Source organism: Lepisma saccharinum, chromosome 16, assembly GCF_977018435.1.
Source record: "Lepisma saccharinum chromosome 16, izLepSacc3.1, whole genome shotgun sequence".
NCBI lineage: Eukaryota > Metazoa > Arthropoda > Insecta > Zygentoma > Lepismatidae > Lepisma > Lepisma saccharinum.
In genome coordinates, this window is record NC_139244.1 from 47149843 (window position 1) to 47167803 (window position 17961).

Here is a 17961-nt window from a genome sequence, read left to right on the forward strand (position 1 = left end):
TGCGCATATGTCACAGCCTTTTTGCCATGTAGCACCATCGGCATGCACCGAACCATTGATTCGACAAGATTTCTGGCAGTCACATTCTTCCACTCGACCAATTCTCGCTTCGGCCACCACCAGTCTTTGTGTAAGCTCATGTAAATGTCGTTGTAGTTGCTCCACTGTAGACTGAAGCAAGGAAAACTGTCCACATGTGGGGCATGTGGTATCCAAATGAGGGCACTGATTCAGGTAACCGTGGGGACCTGCCACCAATCGTACATCTTGAAGTGTTATCTCACTACTTAAATATTGTTTAACTTAGCATTATAATAATTCACATGTTAAATTAAGTTAATTTAACATTATAATAATATTTATAATAATATAATAAATGAAGGCTGCATTTATCCTCCTGGTCTTATCATATAGCCCAGTAAATGAAGGACCGAAAATGGCGTTGAGCTGAAATAATTTATAAAAAGCTGATTTTTTCCGGGTTTGCTCTTTGTGACTTCCCAAATGAAATCCCAAAAGTCCCCTAAAATCCCATGTGCACATCACCTCCAAAATGGCGGACAAAGATGGCGGCCGGACTCGCAACACATGTTGTCCTTTTTTCTTTAATAATTTTAGATAATTTAAAGCTAAGTCATTCCTGTTTTCACTATTTTACACAAGAAATGTTGGAGAATCAGATTATGTATTAAAATATCCGGAAAATACGTATTTAACGATACTAACAAGAAAAATGTTACTTTATTATTTCCATACAATTTCATTTCTCCACCTTTAAATATAAATATCTATAAATTTGAGAGAATAATGAAAAATATTCGAAATGGAATCCATATAGATTTTATCTGACTGCAAAACGATGCTCTTGAAAATAAATTTTAGCTTACGATAAAGTGATAAGGGACTATTTAACGAGACACGAGTGAAGCTGTTTGTTGTTCACTCAGCTATGCATATTGCACTTTCTAAGAGGCCTCATTTTCTTTTTTAATCACGTAGGAGGAAGTTCTTAAAGATTATTCTCTCCAATAATATTGCTTGGTAGGCTTAATATGTGCAGTTTGTTGGTATCATATCATTCACATCATTTATACTACTGCAAGATAACCCGCTTTCATTAACATGCATTAGCTCTTAAAGAGCAAGTAAAGAAAAATTTTCGTTGTAATCACATTCGCAAAACAAACACTTGGATTCTTGGTGCATGAAAAAATGAACTCATAAATTCTGTTGAAAGGTGTGTCTAAAAATAGAAGCGTACCAATGCACAACTCGCTCACCACGTGATCTGCACTTATTAGCAGTTGTTGTATGCGCAAGATACTGTTGTTCACATGTTAAATGGAACTGCATACGCAAGAGCACTGAGAGCACATTTCTTGACGGACATAGCAGTCTACCAACAGCTAAGGAAGTATTGTAATTTAGGTGGTGAGGATAAGGAAAGTAGAATACGTTCCATTTGTGAAGATTTGATATCAGGCATTAAGACATTAAATGACCTCAAGGATCATCCAGACATGAGAAAACTAATAGCAGATCTAGCCGAGATAAAGGCACAAATTAAGGATAAAGGCCGAACAGCAAAATTGTGGCTGCAGTACCTAGAACAAGTAAGACTGATAATGCTTTATATTAGATAAGATCGTACTGAAGACTGGGACCTTTACGTTTATACTCTTAAGTGCATGCTTCCATACTTGCGAAATCTGTACAATTATATCTGCAACAGATGGAGGAATTTAGAAATAAAATGAAACCAGAAGAACTTGGGAAACTTTTTCACCACGGACATTTTACTGTTCGAAGGAAAGACTGTTTTTGGAGTGGAACTGCAGCAGATATGGTAATTGAGCAAAGTTTGATGAGGGCGATGAAAGTTTCAGGAGGCTTGAGTCACGGCCGAGGTATTGCGGATTCCACATTGGCTCGCTAGGTTTTGTCATTTCCTATAACCATGGAGGTGAATGAAGCCTTAGAAAAGTTCTGTGGAAAACGGTTGTCGTCATCGGAACAGCATGTAGAACTTAGACCTTCCCGCCAAGCTAGAGATGATGAAGACATCAGAAAGCTTTCTGATTGGTTCAGACTTCACAACTTCTTTGAACAGACCAACCAAAAGGAGCACCTCATTAAGATTGCAACCGGGTTAGTAGCTGACGTCAAAGTGGATTGTGATAGGTCGGAAGAGATTGGGTCAGAATCATTGTCTCAAATGACGGGTAAAACATTTGGAAGTATAGTTTTGAGGAGAAAAGAGAAAGTCGTGCCAATATCTGCAACACACAATACAATGAATATTCGGAATGAAGCTATTAGCATCAACCCACTTCAGCTATTCAGTCGGATTGCTGCTGTGCTGCAGTCACATCAAAAACTGGCGGAATATTTTAAATATGAACTACAGCCTTACCCTCCATCTTTATTTGATGACATTTCAATGAGAAAAAACAGAAAATCTATAGTTATGGATATTGTAGAGGCTATCCAACCCTGTGTACAACTACCATCAGAATTAACTTATATTGTAAATGGTGGCTTCCTACTTCACACTGTCATTTGGTCTGATGTTGACACATATGCGGAAATTTATAAAAAATACGGTACGTATGTACAGAATCATTTTTCATCCCGTGAAGCAGTAGTTTTTGATGGGTATGCGACAGGCAATAATACCAAAGATGTTGAACGGTAGAGGAGAACGATGTCAAAGATGTCTGCTACGATTGCATTCGAGGAAAATATGAAGGTAACAACTGATCAAGCACACTTTTTACGTAACTGCGAAAATAAGGCTCGCTTGATTAACATAATTAAGATTCACTTTCACTCTGTGGGTATCACAGTGTACCAAGCTGAAGGATATGCAGATGCTCTGATTGCTGCCACTGCGATTAGTATTGGTGACAAAAATATTTCTGTTGCTGTTGTAGGAAGTGACTCTGACGTGCTGTCGATTTTAATTGCTCGTGGACATCCAAACACTACAATGTATTTTATGAGGCCACAAACGAACAAACGTAAAGGGAAATGCTTCCACATTTTCAATATTCAGAGAAGCCTAGAGCCACTTAAAGACAGTTTTCTGTTCTTCCATGCCGTCACAGGATGTGACACGACATCTGCTTTATTCAACAAAGGAAAGCAGACTGCATTCAAGATTTTTCAGAAAGACCCAGAACTCTCTGAAGTAGTTGCAGTGTTCAACAACTCTGATCTAGATCCTCAAACAGCCATTGAAGTAGGAGAAAGATTTATTGTGAAGTTATATGGAGGAAAGAACAAGGTTTCTTTAGATGAACTCGGATATAATTTGTACAACAAAACCGTGGCTAGGAAACTATCTTTATCATTCAATTTAGCAATGTTACCTCCAATAAGTGCAGCTGCTTCACAACACAGTCTCCGTGTTTATCTTCAAGTACAGCAATGGTTAGGGAATAATTTGGAATCAACATAAGAGAAGGTAAATTGTTTCCAGTTACAACAAACTTACCAGCTGTTCCTGACAACCTGCTCAACCTGATATCGTGTCAGTGCAAGATCACAACACAGAAAGACTGTGATGATAGATGTGAATGCAGAAAGGTCGGACTGGTGTGTTCGAAATTTTGTTACTACTGTCAAAAAAATTATTGTTAAAACAAGCCAGTTGCTGATGATTCTGAAGAAGATGAAGCTTTTTTGTAACAAAGGAAAGCTGGAGGTGGATCATTAATATTTCAGTATGAATAATATTAAGTTCTTTTATGTAGTATGCATGTTTGGTGCTTTATCGTAAGCTAAAATTTTATTTTCAAGAGCATCGTTTTGCAGTCAGATAAAATATCTACGGATCCCATTTCGAATATTTTTCATTATTCTTTCAATTTTACAGATATTTATATTTAAAAGTGGAGAAATGAAATTGTATGGAAATAATAAAGTAACATTTTTGTTGTTAGTATCGTTAAATACATATTTTCCGGATATTTTAATACATAATCTGATTCTCCAACATTTCTTGTGTAAAATAGTGAAAACAGGAATGACTTAGCTTTAAATAATCGAAAGTTATTAAAGAAAAAATGACAACTTGTGTTGCGAGCCCGGCCGCCATCTTTGTCCGCCATTTTGGAGGTGATGCGCACATGGGATTTTAGGGGACTTTTGGGATTTCGTTTGGGAAGTCACAAAGAGCAAACCCTGAAAAAAAAATAGCTTTTTATAAATTATTTCAGCCCGCAACCCCATAATTACTGGTCTATTAGGGTTACCTGTTGCAAGTAGTACAATAATATGTTTATTCTTGGCAATATAGTCAAAGAACTAATACGCAGGTATCACAGTTCATAATCGAATTATCCACTTTTTAAAGAACTTTCAGAATATATGTACTTATTGATCAATATGACAAATAAGTATACCACTAATCACAGGGCACTTGTGTACGTGATTATAGTGTATTTATTTCTCTTCCCATTTGCCACTAAAGATTGAGTTGATTTTTTTTTTCTGAGCCAAAATAGAGTTTCTGAAAGCAGAAATGTCACTGAATGGCAAAGTTTTTTCATTCGGCTCATCAAACCGTAGGGGCTGTTTGGTGCAGGGTTGTAAAAGTTCCACGAATTTTAAATAAATTAAATTCCGGCCCAGGAGGGAAAATCAGCAAGCGTAATTGGGCATTACGATGTAAGTGGAAAACATACATTAACAATTGAAATATAAATTTGCCGTTAAATAACTTGAAATAGGCAGAAAATACAATGCCAACTTTGCATTTCATACGCAGTATCAAGTATGGAACTTTCCAATAATGTGTAGCTTGCCCTTATTTTATTTGCTAGCATTTCGGAATTACATTCGAATCTAACAACTAAATATTTAAATGATGGAAGATCTAACACACTGGACTTAAAGTTCTAAAAGTTAGACGTACAAAGTAGTAGTCTATGTGATAAACCATCATGAACGAGTGTTACATTCAGAGTTTAAATAAATCTTATGTAGCCTACATATTTCTGTACGACGTCTTCATTTTAGCAATCTATGACATAATTGCCAAGATTTTGTTCAACGGACAGTACATTGTAATTACGATGTGCATATGTACAAATATTTGTTTCGTTTGCATATAGCCCATGTATGTACAAGGCTAAAATAATGCTGACTGCTGGTGACTATCTAGTCCCTGCAAGATAGTGGATAATTTTGCATGGTTTAGAAATTAGAAGGTGTTACATTTCCGTTCTTTTTCTCTTGCGGAGATATGTTACAGTGGAGAAATTAGTGATTTTGTGTCCTACAGTTTTTGTTAGGTTAGGCAATTTTATGCTCTTAGAGGTTTGTATTGTTTCCCGAATTCTTGTTTGAGTGTTGTAGTTTAATCCTTGTACTTAATACAAGTAAAAGCTTAGCGTGTGGTGCCTCATGCACACAACTTTTCTCAGTGTCAGCGTGGAATTTGCTTTTTGCGTAAACATGTTTTAAGTCTCTGTCATGGTTATAACTCTTCGACGTCGCCTAATTTATTTTGCACATGATAATAAGGAATATTAATGACATCAATATGGGATATTTATTATAGTCCATGATTCACCACATGTGAAACGTACGGAATGCTCCGTGAAATGCTGATATGCTACTCAAAACATGTAATGTATATATTTAACAACTTGAAAACATATTGCTTTACTTAGGAAAATAACGTTCAATACACTAGCGAATACAATTTGAACGAATGAAATTATTTCGGGATGAATAGGCTACATAAAATTATTACTCTTTTTTACTTTTGGACGTTCATTCTCTAATGTTTCTTCCGAGAAACATCGGCCGACTGATGTCACGGTTTACAGGGTTGCCAAATTGAAGGCTCCGGCCTCTATTAAAGACGGCCGTGGAGAAACGCAAACGCTGCAATCACGTTACCCTTTTCCATGTAGCCCCATTCTCTCGTACATGTTCCTTCCCTTGGTTGAAACCTATCGAGGCACTACTTGCGCAGAGACCTGGACAATCAACAGCCCCATTTGCTCCGAATTAATATGGTCCATTGCGTTATGTAACACTTCAACAAGGAAGGTTTTTGAACGTGGCACACGAGAGAACATCAGCGTTATGATTTAATTCCTGTGCAACGGTTTCTACAACCGCAGTGTGACATTCCAATGTAAAACGTACTCGCAGACATTTTTAGAAGGCAACTTTTAATCGGTCAACCCTGGTCCAGGAATTGTAAATAAATTCAATCCCTGACTGGGAGAGAAAATCAGCAAACGTAAATGCGTTATAGACAGTATAGAACCTTTTCATATTTGAAGCATTTCAATTCGGTCCAGGGACCTTTTTTCCGGAAGATTTTAAATTGGCTCGAGGAATCTTTCTTCTCGCATCAATTTAAATACGGCCCAGGAACCTTTTTTGGATGAAAAAAACGCAACTTGGACCGAATTTAAATTGTACGAGAAAGAAGATTCCGGTCCTGCAGCTTAACCCAATAGAACCCATTAGAATTTATGGGTTTCTGAATCTTTAATAACCCTTGGTACAAGTAACAGGAAAAATACGTAAATGTTACAAATAGTTTCAATCTTCGATATTCATGTTTGGTTATTCTTGTAGGTTAGGGTGGAACATATAAAGGCATACACGTATATATCTGTGAGGTGCTTTGGTTGTGCAGATTGGAACGCAGATGAAGTGAGTCATTGAACAACTGTTTTATTTAACATATTTAATATTTGAAAATGAGTTAATTCACCTGTAAAACTTAACTGTAAATCTTCAATTTATATTAAAAGCTTCCACATATACGGAAAATTAGCAAATGTTATTATCATTTATTTCGCTATTTTGAGTTAATGTTATGGTGGAATATACAAAGATGTTCACATATGAAGTGATGTGTGTGTGTGTGGGAGGGGGGTGTCATTGAAGACCTCTCTTCTCCATCATTCTCAATGATTTCGCACTATGAGTAGTACAATTTCTGTAAAGTAGAAATCAGATTTTTTCAACATTTACTTTCCGTAACACTTCCAATAAGTTAGCACAGAGCAGGGTCTGATTGATTGATTTGGTTAATTGTACTACGCTTTTTTGCCACTATTGGCTAATCGCGACGATGAGAATGAGTGAGGATATGATTAAATTGATGAAGGGACACTCAGAAAGAACACCCATATCCAGGCCGGGATTCGAAGCTGGGACCTCTGGGGGACCACTCCAGCACGGAAGCCCTGCACCTCTTTTTTCACATCTGTGAATCAACCACGTATATATAGGTTACAGACAGAAAGTGACGGTAGCTTTAAGGAAACTTGTATAATTAATCCGTATAGTAAGTAAACTTGTAATAACGCTAAATCTCCAAATGAAATAATCGTACTGGTGTGTTTCCGTACTCAATGTATTATAAGATTACATACGGATTATGCAAACAATTACGTAGTTTCCAGGAAGATAAATATACTTCATGTTATCAACATATCAGCAGTTTGATTTATTGATACTAGTTCACAATTAAGACTCAATGGATATCACCTTGATGAATGTTTTATGATCGTTGTCAATCACAGGGGAGATTAAATTTTATCAAAGAAAGAAATTTCTCAGACATTTTAAGACAATAAATAATTTATGGTAATGTTATTTAATACTTTATGTTTAGGAAGTGACTGTTTTAGATAACACTACTTAAGCAAACAAGGTGAATATTTAGTTGCATCTATATAAATATGTAATAAAGTAAGCCGATCACTGACTCCAGGACAATGGGTGCTGAAAGGATGGGTCTTTTACTAGTGTTAGTGCTTGTAGCGTCTGTTCAGGTATGTTTTACATATCAGAATAACTGACAGAATATTATCACATTCTTTTCATATTTCTCCAACAGGTACTTAGTTTACGTTATCGTCATGTAATCATGATATCCGGAATTCGATTCTCAATGAGGACTTATTTCATTGGTTCTGGTCTCAATTTAAACCGTGGATCCAATCAGTGTCGTGCCATCAAAATCGGAAGAACAGGCTTACCTCTTTTTTAAAAAAACGCAATATTGAATTGGAAACACTGCATAGTCAATGCCGAAACTATGCAAGGCTGAGGAGAGAGCTGCACTGGCTGTCAAGGTCGTCAACACCCACACGAGAACAATGTTAGCCAATGTGTAACCTGTGAACAATGTGTAACCTTTGTGGAGTTTGAAATATCTCCACTTCCTCTAACCAAAATGTTTTCATGCAGTACAACATTATTTTGGACACCTCAATATTGTGAACATGTCAGTATTCTAATAGAGGTATTTAAGAAAACTAAGAGAAAGTTCTGAGAACTTTAGTGAAATTTATAACCAAATGCAGAGAAATTACTTAGATACTATGATGAAGAAATGAAGAGACCTAGAACACACAGCCGTCAAATCGGAGGGAACAATGCACCAGCTGAGAACACAAAAGAATATTATAAGGTGACGTAAACCTCTGCTTTGTCTTCCATTTTTGGATCATTTTGTAGTAGAAATGAACTCACGTTTTTCTGAACAACACAGTAAACACATTGCAAAATTGCAACTTGTGAAATAACTATTCTTCATTCATTGGAACAGTGGGCCAAAATGTTGGATGGCCTAGTTAATATTTTTTTATATTTTCAAATCTGAATGACAAATGTGGCAAAAAAAATGTCAAACAGTAATTGAAGACACGTCCAGGGTCTGCATTAGAGGCAGTAGAAAATTGTGGCAAGCTCTTTTACCCAAATGTGCACAAACTGCTGGTGATCTTGGCTACACTGCCAGTTTCAACTTCAACACCCGATAGGATGTGTTCAACATTAAAGAGGTTGAAATAATGTCTTCGCAATTCAACGGGAACACCAATGATGTAATTTTCAATTTTGTACGCAGCAAGGACGAAAATACTAATTCTAATATTGTAATTCTTTTTAAAAGCGAGGGTGGGAATATTTAAAAGCATTGTCTGCTCATTTTATGTAGAGAAGTTAGAAGTTCGTAGATGGACTTAATTTAATAAATTTGTGGCCTTTCATGTGGTGGAAGATTGGATTTTGATAGCCAGATCATACCTAGGAGTGAAAGACAGACATGTGTTGAATCTTCTGAACTTGGTTGAACGTCATTTCCTTGCACCAGCTGACACCGGGATACACACGCACTACGCCGAGTAACAAAAAGTGCAGCGAACTATATGGGGAAAATGTTCCTGTGCCAGTACTAGTAACCACTGCTAAAGTGTGTGTTTTCTTCTCTATTATATTTAAATAAAGTGTTCATTAAATGTATTACTAACCATTCCTATTGTCGTTACTTACAATGTTAATATTATTCTCCCAGGGAAGTCCTGTGTTTGATTCAATCAGACTAGTTCCTGGTACTCGAAGTGTCCCTACGTTGGATAGTGCGCCACAGTTGAGTAAGTATGTTATTATTTGCCAATGTACTCTGTCCAGGGAATATTTGGAGCGAGTAAACGATAGCAAGTCTCTGCACAAGTAGTGACTCGAGAGGGCTCGACCAATGAAATGAACAAGTTCGAGGGAACGGAATTGCTTGGAGGGGCTGAAGATACCAGCCTTTGCAGCGTGTACTGCTTCGCTCCACCCACTCGCTTTCCCCTTCTCTGGCGTTATGCGCGACCTAGCTCCAGAGATTTCCGAGACAGAGTATAGATGAGTATAGTTTTAAAATCCTCCCAGGGTTATCAGGCCCTGCTGAAATAAACAGATTCAATTTGTTCACTGTATTATAACATAAATAATTTACAAGGATAATGTAAAATATCTACATGAATTATACTTCAAGATTTTTATCAATAAATAAAACCGTTGAAGGTACTTAAAATAGTTCTTAATTAACAGTTATTTCTACGAGACTTTCTTCCAACATCGACAGTAATATTAGGACTAATAGTAAGGTCAAAGTAAGTGATTGCAGACTTCAGTAAATCTATTACAAATTTTCAAATTTTCTTGATGAGTGTAAAAACGCAATGTCAAGCTCTGTCCACTTTATGCACAGATAGCATAATCGGGACTAGACTTACAGTTTGAAGTGAGATCCGAACCACTGGGAAATGTGCATCCATCGCGTACCGAATCTCGGACTTTTTGATTACAAGGCGACAACGTTACCACTACGTCATCGAGAAGGCCCATAAAGAACTAATGGTGTTACTGTTAACCTTACTAACTATGTATCAGGCGAGACATGTGAATACATTCTCAAGTTCGCATATAACTAGATCTTGCCATCAATTTGATTTGTATTGCATGACCATTGGGCTGACCATTACAGAGATTGCAACATTGCAATCAAGCCTTAATTGTGGCTGTTCTACAAATGATAGCAACATTATATATGGGCGAAATGTTTTCACATAAACAAGCTTGAGTCATAAAAAATCATAATTTTACGACAGGCTTACAAGTTACATACCGAAAAATTCCATATATATATAAAAACACAAGAAAAATACACATTTACGAACATTTTTGTTTGTATAGAGAACAGACAGCGTTAGAATAATTTTGTCTTCCTTTAAACAGTCTCAAAGAAAATACTTCTGGCTTTCCAATGAGGTACGTATATTTGACTTTTTTCCACCCATGGAGTACAATTCTAGAAGCACTTAAATCGAGGGCTCAATATTTTTGACGCGGATAGTAGAAGCCTGTAAGGCTTCTCATATATTGGAAACCTGTTTCAAAATAATGTTATAAACAATGTAAACCCCCTAAACAATGAGAAGCACTATAGAAATACTCATTAAACAAGGTAAGTTGATAAAATGAGTCTGGAACACGTCAATATCTAGTTTGAACGTATCGCAATCGAATGTCCTTTGGATGTATTGCAACCGACCGGAAGTGACCATGAGGCCCGATATATCCTTTGGACATATTGCAACCGACCGGACGTGGCCACGAGACCAGGTATCTCCTTTGGACGTATTGCAATCGAATGAAAGCGGCCAGGAGGCCCGATATCTCTTTTGGACGTATTGCAACCGACCGGAAGTAACCAGGAGGCTCGATATCTCCTTTGGAGGTATTACAATAATCGAACGAAAGGGACCAAAAAGCTCAATATCTCCTTTGGACGTATTGCAACTGACCGGAAGTGACCACGAGACCCGATATCTCCTTTAGACGTATTGCATTCGAATGAAAGCGGCCAGGAGGCCCGATATCTTCTTTGGACGTATTGCAACCGACCGGAAGTGGAAAGGAGGCCCGATATTTCCTTTGGACGTATTGCAACTGACCGGAATTGGCCAGGAGGCCCGATATTTCCTTTGGAAGTATTGCAACTGACCGGAAGTGGCCACGAGGCCCGATATTTCCTTTGGACGTATTGCAACCGACCGGAAGTGACCACGAGACCCGATATCTCCTTTAGACGTATTGAATTCGAATGAAAGTGGCCAGGAGGCCCGATATTTCCATTGGACGTATTGCAACCGACCTGAAGTGGCCAGGAGGCCGGATATTTCCTTTGGACGTATTGCAACTGACCGGAAGTAGCCAGAAGGCCCGATATTTCCTTTGGACGTATTGCAACCGACCGGAAGTGGCCAGGAAGCCCGATATTTCCATTGGACGTATTGCAACCGACCGAAAGTGGCCAGGAGGCCCGATATTTCCATTGGACGTATTGCAACCGACCTGAAGTGGCCAGGAGGCCGGATATTTCCATTGGACGTATAGCAACCGACCGGAAGTAGCCAGGAGGCCTGATATTTCCTTCGGACGTATTGCAACCGACCGGAAGTGGCCAGGAAGCCCGATATTTCCTTTGGACGTATTGCAACCGACCGGAAGTGGCCAGGAGGCCCGATATTTCCTTTGGACGTATTGCAACTGACCGGAAGTAGCCAGAAGGCCAGATCTTTCCTTTGGACGTATTGCAACCGACCGAAAATGGCCAGGAGGCCCGATATTTCCATTGGACGTATTGCAATCGAATGAAAGCGGCCAGGAGGCCCGATATCTCTTTTGGACGTATTGCAACCGACCGGAAGTAACCAGGAGGCTCGATATCTCCTTTGGAGGTATTACAATAATCGAACGAAAGGGACCAAAAAGCTCAATATCTCCTTTGGACGTATTGCAACAGACCGGAAGTGACCACGAGACCCGATATCTCCTTTAGACGTATTGCATTCGAATGAAAGCGGCCAGGAGGCCCGATATCTTCTTTGGACGTATTGCAACTGACCGGAATTGGCCAGGAGGCCCGATATTTCCTTTGGAAGTATTGCAACTGACCGGAAGTGGCCAGGAGGCCCGATATTTCCTTTGGAAGTATTGCAACTGACCGGAAGTGGCCACGAGGCCCGATATTTCCTTTGGACGTATTGCAACCGACCGGAAGTGACCACGAGACCCGATATCTCCTTTAGACGTATTGAATTCGAATGAAAGTGGCCAGGAGGCCCGATATTTCCATTGGACGAATTGCAACCGACCTGAAGTGGCCAGGAGGCCGGATATTTCCTTTGGACGTATTGCAACTGACCGGAAGTAGCCAGAAGGCCCGATATTTCCTTTGGACGTATTGCAACCGACCGGAAGTGGCCAGGAAGCCCGATATTTCCATTGGACGTATTGCAACCGACCGAAAGTGGCCAGGAGGCCCGATATTTCCATTGGACGTATTGCAACCGACCTGAAGTGGCCAGGAGGCCGGATATTTCCATTGGACGTATAGCAACCGACCGGAAGTGGCCAGGAGGCCTGATATTTCCTTTGGACGTATTGCAACCGACCGGAAGTGGCCAGGAAGCCCGATATTTCCATTGGACGTATTGCAAACGACCGGAAGTGGCCAGGAGGCCCGATATTTCCTTTGGACGTATTGCAACTGACCGGAAGTAGCCAGAAGGCCAGATCTTTCCTTTGGACGTATTGCAACCGACCGAAAATGGCCAGGAGCCCCGATATTTCCATTGGACGTATTGCAACCGACCTGAAGTGGCAAGGAGGCCCGATATTTCCTTTGGACGTATTGCAACCGACCGAAAATGGCCAGGAGGCCCGATATTTCCATTGGACGTATTGCAACCGACCGGAAGTGGCCAGGAGGCCCGATATTTCCTTTGGACGTATTGCAACCGACCGAAAATGGCCAGGAGGCCCGATATCTTCTTTGGACGTATTGCGACCAACATGAAGTAGCCAGAAGGCCCGATATTTCCTTTGGAGGTATTGCAAATCACCGGAAGTGGCCAGGAGGCCCGATATTTCCTTTGAACGTATTGCAAATGACCGGAAGTGGCCAGGAGGCCCGATATTTTCTTTGGACGTATTGCAACTGACCGGAAGTGGCCATGAGGCCGGATATTTCCTTTGGACGTGTTGCAACCGACCTGAAGTGGCCAAGAGGCCAGATATTTCCTTTGGACGTATTGCAACTGACCGGAAGTGGCCACGAGCCCCGATATTTCCTTTGGAGTTATTGCAATAATCGAACGAATGGGACCAGAAAGCCCAATATCTCCTTTGGACGTATTGCAACTGACCGGAAGTGGCCACAAGACCCGATATTTCCTTTGGACGTATTGCAATAATTGAACGAAAGGGACCAGGATGGCCGATATCTCCTTTGGACGTATTGCATTCGAATGAGAGAGGCCAGTAGGCCCGATATCTTCTTTGGACGTATTGCAACTGACCGGAATTGGCCAGAAGGCCCGATATTTTGTTTGGACGTATTGCAACCCACCGAAAATGGCCAGGAGGCCCGATATCTTCTTTGGACGTATTGCAACCAACATGAAGTAGCCAGAAGGCCCGATATTTCCATTGGACGTATTGCAACTGACCGGAAGTGGCCACGAGGCCAGATATTTCCTTTGGAAGTATTGCAACTGACCCGAAGTGGCCATGAGGCCCGATATTTCCTTTGGACGTATTGCAAATGACCGGAAGTAGCCAGGAGGCCCGATATTTCCTTTGGACGTATTGCAAATGACCGGAAGTGGCCAAAAGGCCCGATATTTCCTTTGGACGTATTGCAACTGACCGGAATTGGCCAGGAGGCCCGATATTTCTATTGGGCGTATTGCAACTGACCGGAAGTGGCCATGAGGCCCGATATTTCCTTTGGACGTATTGCAAGTGACCGGAAGTGGCCAGGAGGCCAGATATCTTCTTTGGACGTATTGCAACCAACCGGAAATGGCCAGGAGGCCCGATATTTTCTTTGGGGGTATTGCATTCGAATAAAAGCGGCCAGGAGGCCCGATATCTTCTTTTGACGTATTGCAACCGACCGGAAGTGGCCAGGAGGCCAGACATTTCCTTTAGACGTATTGCAACTGACCGGAAGTGGCCATGAGGCCAGATATTTCCTTTTGACGTATTGCAACTGACCGGAAGTGGCCAGGAGGCCCGATATTTCCTTTGGACGTATTTCAACTGACCGGAAGTGGCAATGATGCCCGATATTTCTTTTAGAAGTATTGCAACTGACCGGAAGTGGCCAGAACGCCCGATATTTCCTTTGGACGTATTGCAACTGACCGGAATTGGCCATGAGGTCCGATATTTCCTTTGTACGTATTGCAACTGACCGGAAGTGGCCAGGAGGCCAGATATCTTCTTTGGACGTATTGAAACCGACCGGAAGGGGCCGGGACGCCAGATATTTCCATTGGACGTATTGCAACTGACAGGAATTTGCCAGGAAGCCAGATATTTCCTTTGGGCGTATTGCAACTGACCGGAAGTGGCCATGAGGACCGATATTTCCTTTGGACGTATTGCAAGTGAACGGAAGTGGCCACAAGACCCAATATTTCCTTTGGACGTATTGAAACTGACCGGAAGTGGCCACAAGACCCGATATTTCCTTTGGACGTATTGCAATAATTGAACGAAAGGGACCAGGATGGCCGATATCTCCTTTGGACGTATTGCATTCGAATGAAAGAGGCCAGTAGGCCCGATATCTTCTTTGGACGTATTGCATTCGAATGAAAGAGGCCAGTAGGCCCGATATCTTCTTTGGACGTATTGCATTCGAATGAAAGAGGCCAGTAGGCCCGATATCTTCTTTGGACGTATTGCAACCGACCGGAAGTGGCCAGGAGGCCCGATATTTCCTTTGGACGTATTGCAACTGACCGGAATAGGCCAGGAAGCCCGATATTTCCTTTGGACGTATTGCAACTGACCGGAATTGGCCAGGAAGCCCGATATTTCCTTTGGACGTATTGCAACTGACCGGAAGTGGCCATGATGGCCGATATTTCCTTTGGACGTATTGAAATTGACCGGAAGTGGCCATGAGGCCCGATATTTTCTTTGGACGTGTTGCAACTGACCGGAAATGGCCATGAGGCCCGATATTTTCTTTGGACGTGTTGCAAATGACCGGAAGTGGCCAGGAGGTCCGATATTTCCTTTGGACGTATTGCAACTGACCGGAAGTGGCCATGATGGCCGATATTTCCTTTGGACGTATTGCAATTGACCGGAAGTGGCCATGAGGCCCGATATTTTCTTTGGACGTGTTGCAACTGACCGGAAATTGCCATGAGGCCCGATATCTCCTTTGGACGTATTGCAGTCAGCTGAAAGTGGCGAAGATATTGTGTTTGGCTGGACGATGCGGTTCTGTATAATATTTTGAAAACTAAATTTTGTGTTACATGTATTTTTTGTAATTCTTATTTTATAATATAATATATATATTTTCCTTTGTTTAAACTTCTGATACGATATTTACGTTAGCCTTATTGCACTAAACTTTCTTATTTTTTATCTGTTTCTTTTGGTAACAAGTAATTAATGAAATTTCTCTGATGCGTAAATCTCTTGTCTATGGAAAATCCTTCATCCTTTGGACTTTGCATTTTCTATACTTTTGGCTTAAAATTTGACTTTTCCCTCTTTGTTCTTAACAACAATTCTGAATAAGTCTTGCTTATAACACTGGTGTGTGCTTCTGCCATCTAGTGAAAGAAATCTAAAAGTGTCAAAATCTAGAATAGGTTCTAAACTGGAATATTGTGTAGTCTCTGTGGTGTCATGTTTATGAATTGCAGTAAGTATAAGTTTGATAAATTCGTTTAGCAGCTAAACATAAACAAGCGATTGAAAGATACAAACTATCAAACTATACTATGTACTACTTCTCACACTTTTGGTAAGCGACCAGTGACGGCGCCAGCCTAAATAGTTGGGGGGGGCTACAGATTTCGAAATAAAATTCTTGGGGGCTAACTTATACCGGCAAAAAGGTATTTACGTAATACTTTACTACGGTATAATTTTACCATGACATATTTTACAGTCAGGCCCAAAGATAAATCACTGCATCTTGTTCCAGGCACGAAATCTTTTATAGGGCTCCGCGATGTCGCAGTGGTAGCGTCGTCGTCTTGTAATCAAGGGGTCCCGGGTTCGATACCCGGTGGAGGCACATAGTGGTTCGGATCCCACTTTAAACTGTAGGTCCAGTTTCGATTAGCCTTACTGTGCATAAAGTGAACTTAAAACACCAATTCATTCAATCAATCACGAAATCCTTTGTCAAATAACATGCAATAGTTATAATGTTTACTTCTCCTAAGCCATTATTGAGTGGAATAATATCACAGAGTTACTATTTATATGAACAATACAAAATACGCCATAAGAACTACAATTATTAACTCGTTGCATAGACATATAAATACTACACGCAACACTACTTCCATGTAGATTATGAGTATTTTTTTTGTGAAAATGAGATAATGAACCACAGCAAAAAACTACGATAAGATAAGTCTGTTTTTATGAACACTTTCAGTCTTGTTTAAACCCAAAGATTTTGCAAGGTCTTTCTCAAAGGTCAGAAGAGATAGAGCACTCAACCTCTCGTTACCAATTCGATTACGAATTTGTCGCAAGCAGCCGTTGATGGGGTATGCGCATTTCAATAACACAAATCTTATAAAGTTCGTAAAAGGTAATTTTGAATATTTCAACTATTGCAAGCAGCTGCTGAAGTTCCTTTCCGCTTCCTAGTATGCCACAATTCTAAAGTAAGCTGTCCATATCACAACAGTAGACAGCGGCGAAAGATAGCAAGATAGCAACTTTTCGTGCTTCAGAAAAGCGGCACTAACTTTATAAAGTACGCGTCAAATAAACAATACCCCACTTCAATAGAAAGTGTGTTAATGATATCATTTTCTCTGTCATGATGAAATATCTTAGGTTTTCTTGTTCAGCGATTGGAATTCAGAAGTTAGGGCTAAAATGGGGAGGATGCGAGAAATACCGTCCACTTAGAATCTGCCACTCTCAAGTTACAGAAAAATGTTCGCAACAAATTCACCTCCACTAGGAGACAAATATATTTACATAAAAGTAACGAATATTGCAACTCTTGCAATAGGCATTTTGATTAGTGAAAATAACTGCTGAAGATAATAATTTTATTGCAGAATATATTATGCATAAATACTGATCAGAATTGGATCAATAGTTTTAGATGTGCTTCAAAGATTGATTCTCCTGAACGGAATCAAATTTGGCCACTATGACGGTAGTTACTGTAGAAATAATATTTTCAAACCTCACAAATGATGCGAGCAATAATATTACCCAAGCATGCTGATTTTCGCACAGTATTGCGTATTAAGGTCCACTATATGCACACAGGCTAATCGGGACTGAAGCTACAGATTATAGTGGAATCCGAACCACTTACTGAAATGTTACCTCCAGCGGGGATCGAACCCGTGATCACTTGATATCAAGGCAGCAGTTTTATAGGGTGAGAGCCCAATTTTAATATTTCCAATTCTTAGCATGTAAGAAATAGGTAGTTTGTGTACTCTTCATTCTTTAACATCGTATTTCTCCCTCTCAAATATTTGCAGCAATAAGGATAGATGAAAGGAAACCAATGAGAGATCATCATTTAACACTCGTGCAATTGTCGAATGAGGAACTAGGCCTAATAGA

The 17961-nt window shown here is 40.1% G+C and overlaps 1 protein-coding gene across 1 annotated transcript in view; it reads left to right on the top strand.

The window, feature by feature from the left end:
* The first annotated feature begins 7689 nt into the window (after positions 1 to 7689).
* The window catches only part of LOC146000058 (brachyurin-like), a 28240-nt gene continuing 17968 nt past the window's right edge, over positions 7690 to 17961 (top strand). Inside the window, exons 1-2 of the mRNA XM_083137382.1 lie at positions 7690 to 7811; positions 9338 to 9416. Coding sequence (XP_082993508.1) covers positions 7755 to 7811; positions 9338 to 9416 — 136 coding nt within the window. The 5' untranslated portion in view covers positions 7690 to 7754. The remainder of the gene's footprint in view (positions 7812 to 9337; positions 9417 to 17961) is intronic.